Here is a 9353-nt window from a genome sequence, read left to right as displayed (position 1 = left end):
CACCACCGTTGTTTTTTAAGCTGTGTCACTTGCCTTAAGGGGCTGATCTGCATCACAACGGCTCTATTTTAAACACACACACACACACACACACACACACATATAGGGCTGAACTGTAAAACCTCAATGTGTTTTCTCACAAACGGCGGAAGAAGTAAAAGAGGAACTGAGAACGAGAAGTGGCCGTCATTGTCTCTCTGAAGTGAACTGAAAGAGCGCGATGACGGAGGGAGACATTAATGACAGTAGAAGAAGAGTTGTTGTTGTTTATATGTTCCTTAACTTCCAGCCACCCCCCCCCCCCTCTTATTCCCCCACCACCCCCGAAAAAAAAAAGAATCCTGTGAGCTTTTCTCTCCTAATCAATAATTCATCCCTCCATCTTTTCCAGAGTTGGCCCTGGATAGAGAGATCGGCAAGCGGACGAGTGTGGCGTCCCGGAGCCTGCTGTCCCATTCGTCATCCTCTCCTCTCTTCCTCCACTTAGCCAAGCTTTCACCTCGCCAAACTTCCATCTCTCCTCCTCTTTTAGTCCTCCTCCTCCTCCTCTGCAACTGGCAAACTTTTCCTCCATTTCTTTTCACACTTCTCTCTTTCTCCGTCCTATTTCTCATCCTCCGTCTATTCTCGCCTTGCTGGCTTTTTCCACCGTGAGCTCGTCATGGCGTCCAAGCTGAACCCCAACATCCTGTACGTGGCGGAGCACGGCGAGTCGCTCATATCGCCCCAAGCCGACTCTGAAAGGACTCACATTGTAAGTACTGCTGATTAGGGTTGTCACCATACTAAAATTTTCAACCTGATATTACATACAGCCAGAATGTGTAAAAAAACATACGGACCCGGGGGAGGTGGGTAATATTTTGAGAAAAAAGTTTACGAGATTACAGTGTCAAATCTACGAGAAAAACTTTCCTAGATTTATGAGATTTAAAGTGGTGAATCTGCGAGAAAAATGTTGTTTTTTTCGTAAATCTGCAACTTTTTTCGCGCAGGTTTGCCACTTTAAATCTCTTAAATCTGCAACTTTTTTTCTCAGGAAAATATTCGATACTCGATACCATTTTCGATACCACAAGGATAAAAACGAAGACCCCAAAATTTAAAATACAACATGTAAATATGAACAGAACCACAGGTCAAATATTTATAATAAAAAACAGTTGTGCAAAAAGAAATTGCAACTATGATAACAAGCTTCAGGTCTGAGGTATGAATAAATACAATCAACAATAACAATTAGAACAATTTTTTCGGCTGTGTGTGTTGCTGTTTGGTTGCACGTCGACTTTTCTCTGCTGCATTCTGGGACTTCAAGAGAGAAAATAACACTTTTCAGTCACCAACATTTATCTAAACTTATTATCGATACTTTTGAAAATGAGTATCGTATCCGGATACAACGTTTTAGTATCGAAACTTTTTTGAGTATCAATACTCTTGACAACCCTACTGCTGATGTCAAAATGAGGCTAATTTGCAAAGCAGGTCTGCAACAATTGAAAGTGTCCTAAATCTCTTGAAAAACACAACAGGTTTAGTTTATTTATGCACATAATGGGCACAGGTGTCACTGCAAGGTATGAGATTTTTCTTTACACTTCCGAGAAACTTCCATGTTAACCCTTAATAGGGCACTCATTGAATACTGAAATACTAAATTCCAAATTTCAACCCTAAAGAATATAGGAGGATATTACATACAAAAAAAAAAAGTTGACGAGATTAAAGTGACTAATCTAGGAGAAAAAAATGTGCAGATTTATGAGATTTAAAGTGGTGAATTTGCGAGAAAAAGTTGCTTTTTTTCACCTTTTTCTCGTAAATCTGCTACTTTTTTTTGCACAGATTTGCCACTTTAAATCTCTTAAATTTGAGACTTTTTTTGTTGTAGATTTGCCACTTTTATCTAGTAAATACTATCATAATAGTATCAATGCACAACATAAACAATGCAGAATCAGAAAAAAGTATTCATGCCTAAAAAAAAAATCAAAATTTTTCTGTTTTATTTGACCTGCAGGCTAACAGGAAGATGATCAAACTGATGTTTGACTTGTTTATTTCAATTTCTTTAGGGATAACTTCACATTTCCTCAACCTTGGAGCTCTAAATCTTCAACACATATGACCCAGATTTGAACATACTAAACTATTTATTTGTGAGAGTCTTGTACCTGATGTCTGCAGCTGTGCAAGACTCGTTTTTCCACCCCACACATGCCTGTTCCTGCACATAAACTGTTCTCATCCTGCAGGAAAAATGTGACACATTCTCTATATCCCTGATTGGTTTTAAGCTGCAAAATAAATCTGTAAAACATATGTAAAAGTAAGATAAGATCATCCTTTGTGCAGACATCAGTACAAATGCAATATATACTAAAAAAACGTAAAAAAAAAAAAAAAAAAAGATTAGTAGACAATAAAATAAAGCAAGTAAATAGTAAAAAAAACAAAAGAAGTAAGTAGACAGACTGAACGATTAAATTCATAGTATTGCACATAAATACGTATAAAATAAGAAACATTTCAATGCACGTGAAACTAGAAAAGCACTTTTCCATGCCTGATTTCGTTAAAAGTTAAAAGTAAAAAATAATTAGTGTATCCACCCCGTGAATTGGATCTACTCCAAAATTTTGTGGGTTCTTCTTGGGTGTGTCCAAATGTAAATGCTTTCTGGCGTAAGATCCACATAGAATTGGTGACAAAATATTTTGGACAAACATTACTTTTAATTGGGATGAATTTCTTTTTGGGCTTCTGCACTCTACATCCTCAAATAAAAACACAAAATACCTTTTTGGCATACTGAGTATAGCTGCTAAAAAAACCTATAACAAGGAAATGGCATAAGCCAGACAGCCCGTCTATAGACGAGTGGTATGACATCATCTATGACATTTTTGTGATGGATAGATAGATAGATAGATAGATAGATAGATAGATAGATAGATAGATAGATAGATAGATAGATAGATAGATAGATAGATAGATGATTGGTTGATAGATAGATAGATAGATAGATAGATAGATAGATAGATAGATAGATAGATAGATGGATGGATGGATAGATGTATAGATAGATAGATAGATAGATAGATGGATAGATGTATAGATAGATAGATAGATAGATAGATAGATGGATGGATAGATGTATAGATAGATAGATAGATAGATAGATAGATAGATAGATAGATAGATAGATAGATTGATTGATTGATTGATTGATTGATTGATTGATTGATTACTTCATTGATTGCTTCATTCATCCCCAAAGGGAAATTCGGTTGTCACAGCAGTCTAAAATACTAAGGTAGAATAAATAAAAACAACTATAGAAAAAAAAACACAGAATAGAACAAGGACACTTAGGAAGTTAAAAAAAATGTGATTCTAAATAAAGACAAAATGTAAAAAAAAAAAAAAAGAAAATCCGGCCAGTAGTTTTTCCGTAACCGTGGTGACAAACAGACAAACTAAAAACACAACTTCAACAGCTTCATCTTCACATCGGGCAGCTCAATCTCCTCCATGTCCGGCCCGACTACTATATACGAATTGAGCACACAGGAAGTGATGAATCAAAACAAAACCTACGAGTTCCCACCGCGAGCATCAGAATGAGCAAGTCGAGGTTAAACAACCGGGGAGACGCAGTAAGTGTGTGAACAAGCATGTTAGTCAGAAGTCTTTAGTACTGTTTCTATACGCGTCTCAGTTCTCGTCCAGTGAGATTTATGATTATGAGTAGCAAGTTCAGGTGCAAAGTGGCTGAGAAGTTGATTCAAGACATTCAGTAACAACCATTTCTCCGACTTTAGCTACCACACAAAGGTCATGTTCTTGTTTTGTTTTTTTCCTAAAGTGCAGTTTGCTATTTCTATTTGAAAATTTTAAGGACAAAATGAAGAAGAACATGAATAATTTCAAGGAGAAAACAATCAGATAAAACAGCTTTCAGACCGTCGTGTTTCAAAACCTTTGGACAGATGACAGTTTTATACAGTCATGGAAAAAAATTATTAGACCATTGTTTTCTTCAATTTCTTGTTCATTTTAATGCCTGATACAACTAAAGGTACATTTGTTTTGACAAATATAATAATAACAACAAAAATAGCTCATAAGAGTTTAATTTAAGAGCTGATATCTAGCCGTTTTCCATGGTTTTCTTGATAATGATTTTGGTTATTATCAAGAAAACCATGGAAAATGTCTAGATATCAGCCCTTAAATTAAACTCTTATGAGCTATTTTTGATGTTATCATTATATTTGTCCACCTTTAGTTGTACCGGGCATTAAAATGAACAAGAAATAAGAGAAAACAAGGATGGTCTAATGTTTTTTTCCATGACTGTAGAAAGTTAAATATTTGAACATGTGAAAATATAAAAATGAATACAGAATTTTGTGAAATTTAGCTCTGGCTTTTAAAAACATTTTCAGTATTAAAAGTCATATAACATGCAATAAATCACAAATACATACATAAACACTGATATGTACATAAAATTAACAGAATATGACAAAAATCTAAAATGTTTTTCTTTATTCCTCATGCATCTTACTATCTGATTAACATTTGTATATTTATTGCATGAATATAGAGTAATTAAATGGGCAGCTTTGCTATTTACTTAATTGTATTACCTGCTTTTAAAATACACTTCTGCACTTTTTAAATAACTGTACAAATTAAATGAAATCTACTGTGTTTAATTCAGATACACTGTATACGTATATCGCTGACTTTAGTTCTCATTATAGAAATAGTATTGTGCTGTTTACAAATACTATAATATCGGTAGTGCAAATAGGCTCCTAAGCCGCAGCTACGTGCTTGTTTCAGTGCATTTTTACATTAGTAACAGGCCTAAATATGAACTGTAGACATCAATATCAATATAGCAGAGTTTGAAAATACAGACAGCTTATCTTGAGGCAAAGCATTGTGGGAGTAAAGAAATAGAAATAACATTATTTATTAATCAACATTTTTTACACTGTAGTCAGATAACATAATAACTATGAGCAAATTTTTTCAAAAGCATTATTACAGGAAACAAATCAAATGCATATTAAACATAAAAGTATGCAAGATTTTCTTCTAAGCAACTTTTCTGCTACATTTCAAAAGGAAAACATTTTGATTTTGTCCTCACATCAGTTCAGAGTGGGAAAAACCTCAAAATTCAGTAGATTTGCACTTTTAATGGCTGCATATATTGTATTTTAGCAGTATATACCAAATATCAAACACACATTTTTGTCATTTTTAGAGCAAGAATCTGACAATATGATACGTATCATGATATCACATATCATGATACGAGGTTATGATTCCATAAATTGTGATATATTTCATTTTTTCAATCACATTTTTGGAAAAAATGTCATGTTATAAAGAAAACACCACAATATGCTACAAATCTGAGTAGAAAAAAGTCAATTTTTTGATACAGTCACACAAGTAGGATCTGCAATTTTTTTACAAACATCCAACTTTGTAGCACTACTTTTAAACTTGTGTGCTCTGGTCTTTTTGATGATGAATAACATTGCGATATTCCTTTTCCCGCTCTCTTCTTCCAGGCCGGAGAAGCTGGAGAAGAGTCATCGGACAGCGACGGGGAGCAAGAGGAGACGTCGCACAAGTTGATCCGCAAAGTGTCGACCTCGGGACAGATCAGAGCCAAGGTAGGAAACCAGGAGACTGTGTGAGTTTGTGTGGGTGGCAGTGTTGTAGTACTCCAGATCGGATTTGGTCTCGCGACCACTTTTTGAAGGTTTCGGTCTCATCTCGGAATTGACCTCATTTTTATTCGGTCTTGTCTCGGCCTCGGAAAAAGCGGACTCTGGATTTTATTTCAAGACCGGTCAAGACCACAACTGTGCATTTTTGGATTTATTCGTTAATATCACTGTGATTTTGCATAAATCGTATTGCTTCGAGCACAATCAATAACATAAATCTATATATATATATTCTATATATCATTTGAAATTGTTGTCACTGTTAACAGCTGTCACGCCTCCCGCCCCCTTTGATACGCCCCCCTCAAAAGGTCATGTGAGTGACAGGAGAAGAGGCCGTGAGAAGATGTCAGTCATCTCGTCTGTATTAAAATTTGGTTACCTGAACCTCAAAGATTTTTTGTGCACAACCACAAAAAAAAAAAGGAAACACAGCGCAACTTGTAAATTCTGCAAAGCAACACTGACTGAGACTGGTCTGCTCGGTCTCAACCACTCAAAGTCTTGGTCTTGTCTTGGTCTTGGTTTAGGTGGTCTTGGTCATGACATGGTCTCGACCACTCAAAGTCTTGGTCTTGTCTTGGTCTCGATACACTGTGGTGTTGGTATTGACTTGGTCTTGGTTTAGGTGGTCTTGGTATTGACATGGTCTCGGTTTAGTTGGTCTTGGTGTTGACTTGGTTTTGGTTTAGGTGGTCTTGGTTTAGGTGGTCTTGACATTGACTTGGCTCGGTTTAGGTGGTCTTGGTCATGACTTGGTCTCGGTTTATGTGGCCTTGGTATTGACTTGGACTTGGTTTAGGTGGTCTTGGTATTGACTTGGACTTGGTTAAGGTGGTCTTGGTATTGACTTGGTCTCTTTAGGAGGTCTTGGTATTGACTTGGTCTCGGTTTAGGTGGTCTTGGTATTGACTTGGTCTCGGTTTAGGTGGTCTTGGTATTGACTTGGTCTCGGTTTAGGTGGTCTTGGTATTGACTTGGTCTCTTTAGGAGGTCTTGGTATTGACTTGGTCTCTTTAGGTGGTCTTGGTATTGACTTGGTCTCTTTAGGAGGTCTTGGTATTGACTTGGACTTGGTTTAGGTGGTCTTGGTCATGACTTGGTCCCGGTTTAGGTGGTCTTGGTATTGACTTGGTCTCTTTAGGAGGTCTTGGTATTGACTTGGTCTCGGTTTAGGTGGTCTTGGTATTGACTTGGACTTGGTTTAGGTGGTCTTGGTATTGACTTGGACTTGGTTTAGGTGGTCTTGGTATTGACTTGGGTGGGATGGGGCACCTTTAAGAGCTTTTTAAAGAACTTTATGCATATTAAAACAGGACTTCTTCAAGGTAAAAAGCATCATTAGTGAACCAGGATTTGATGAAATTTTTAAGTGATGGAAGTGCTCTTAACTTAGTTAGGGAAAGTCATTGAAAAGTCATGGAATATTTCATCAGGGCCACGCTGGGAACCCTGATTAAACATCTCAGCTGCTTATTTATTTAGGGCTTGTATTAAGATTTAAACATCTCAGCAAAGAATGGATGTGTGCCTGTATGAAGCTCTCCACTTCAACCTGTTTTCTGCATTGGTCGACTGGTGCAAGGGTCAAGTTTCTGTGTTCGATTGTCTCTCTCTGGTGTAACTTTATCAACCTTTTATCTTATCTGATGCTTCTGCGTCTGTTGAGGTCAGCTGACTTCCTGAGCAGGCCTTGCCCACTTCCGTGCTGCATCATTTTCCCGCTCTTACCAACACTGTGATGAAGAGATGTGTTCAGATGTCTGATAGCCCATCTGACGTAACCCCACAGTGACAGCTTTTGCTCTTAATTGATGGCAGCTTATTGGCCTCTGACTGTGTTTTACAGGAAGATATTGATGGTTTGATATTACCTTTTTACTGGCACACACACACACACACACACACACACACACACACACACACACACACACACACATCCAAAGAAACAAATCTGCCTCATTAATTATTAATGAGATAATATCCTCAATGAGAAAAACATTATTTTGCAAACACACAAACTATCCAAATTATCATTATGTGTGTGTGTGTGTGTGTGTGTGTGTGTGTGTGTGTGTTTGGTGAAATCGTTATCCATTACCCACATTGACCACCAACTGTAAATCATGTGCCGATCGATTCAAGGCACAGGATACCCGGCAACCCCCGTCGCCATGGGGATGGCATCCCATAATGCCATGTTTGTTCCTGGAGCAGATAATGGTATTGGATATCAGTCTGGTATTGATCGGCTAATCTCATCGGACTCTGCTGTAATGTGGTGTTTAGGAGGATGTGCACGCCCTTATAAGGGCATAAGGGTTCTTCTGTGAAAGCCGTGACCACATAGCAATATTTTTTACCTTTTTTTGTGTTGCTTTCCTTTTTTTTTAATGTTTATATCAAGTCACTCACGGAAAGTTTTATTTTAGATCTTTATTAACAATGAAGGAAATACAGGCATTCAGTTACAGTATATATATATATATATATATATATATATGTATAAAATAATAACATAATAAGGCACATAGGGTATAAGGTGTTTCCCTTTATATTATTCTGGGGTTTCTGAAAATACGTTTTTAAAGTGTATGAGAGTGCGTTCACATTTCTTATTTGACATCAACTCTAAAGTTTCGATATAAAATTTTAATTTAGGGTGGGACTTGGAAAACTTCATCTTGTGGATGTGAAGCTTTCCCATCAGAAGCATAAGATTTGTTATAAAGCATACTGTTTTGTTATTAGATTAAAATTTTGAGATAATAATCTGACAGGAAAGTTTTTTTAAAAGAGAATTCAGTGCAATGACATCATCATGCAGCTCGTCCCCTATTGGCCGAGAGAGGCTGTTGCCGGAGGTGGTGAGGGATCTTGGATTTACCATCTGTCAATCAAATGTGACAATGCTATGATTAGTTCTGTGTGTGTGTGTGTGTGTGTGTGTGTGTGTGTGTGTGTGTGTGTGTGTTGATTAGACTGTGTGTACCGACAGTCATGTGACTTAGATTAAGCTACTCATCGACTCCAGGATTACACTGTAGTGACAACAATGGCCCAAGAGAGGATTAGTGTGCTTGTGTGTCCCTTTGTCTATTTGGGTGCATGTGGGTGAGCACATTGGTGTGTATTTTGAGTTCCTAGATGTGTGTAATCAGGGTTCTTCTTTGCCTCTAAGTCTCTCTGAAGTACTTGATTTGAATTAAATAGAGTACAAAAAAGCAAATCTAATGTAAAAATAGGGTCAAAAATTAGATTTTGATGACATTGTGAAATGGTGTGGAATCACTAACTCAGGCAAGAATAATTTTCATAGATTAGTTAATGTATTGTAGCTTGGAGTTATGGGTTCTGCAACTATTCTGATAATCTAGTCATCGTTTAGGTACATTTTCATGCAAAAATGGCTAAAAATGATTGCTTCAGCTTCTCAATTTAGAGGTTCCCTGTTTTTCTTTGTTTTCCGTCATATACTGAACAAATATTTTGGGATTTTGGACCTTTAAAGACATCACTTTAGACTTTGATTAACATTTGTCACTGACATTTCATAGATAAAACAGTTAATTAAGAAGTAACTGGCAGTTT

At 36.8% G+C, this 9353-nt stretch overlaps 1 protein-coding gene across 1 annotated transcript in view; it reads left to right on the top strand.

The window, feature by feature from the left end:
- The window catches only part of si:dkey-172j4.3 (diacylglycerol kinase eta), a 128001-nt gene that overhangs the window by 953 nt on the left and 117695 nt on the right, over positions 1 to 9353 (top strand). The window contains exons 2-3 of the mRNA XM_059354919.1: positions 392 to 754; positions 5601 to 5705. Coding sequence (XP_059210902.1) covers positions 662 to 754; positions 5601 to 5705 — 198 coding nt within the window. The 5' untranslated portion in view covers positions 392 to 661. The remainder of the gene's footprint in view (positions 1 to 391; positions 755 to 5600; positions 5706 to 9353) is intronic.

This window comes from Centropristis striata, chromosome 17, assembly GCF_030273125.1.
Source record: "Centropristis striata isolate RG_2023a ecotype Rhode Island chromosome 17, C.striata_1.0, whole genome shotgun sequence".
Classification (NCBI taxonomy): Eukaryota; Metazoa; Chordata; class Actinopteri; order Perciformes; family Serranidae; genus Centropristis; species Centropristis striata.
The sequence above is the reverse complement of the archived record's forward strand: the minus strand, read 5'-3'. Positions and strand labels throughout refer to the sequence as shown.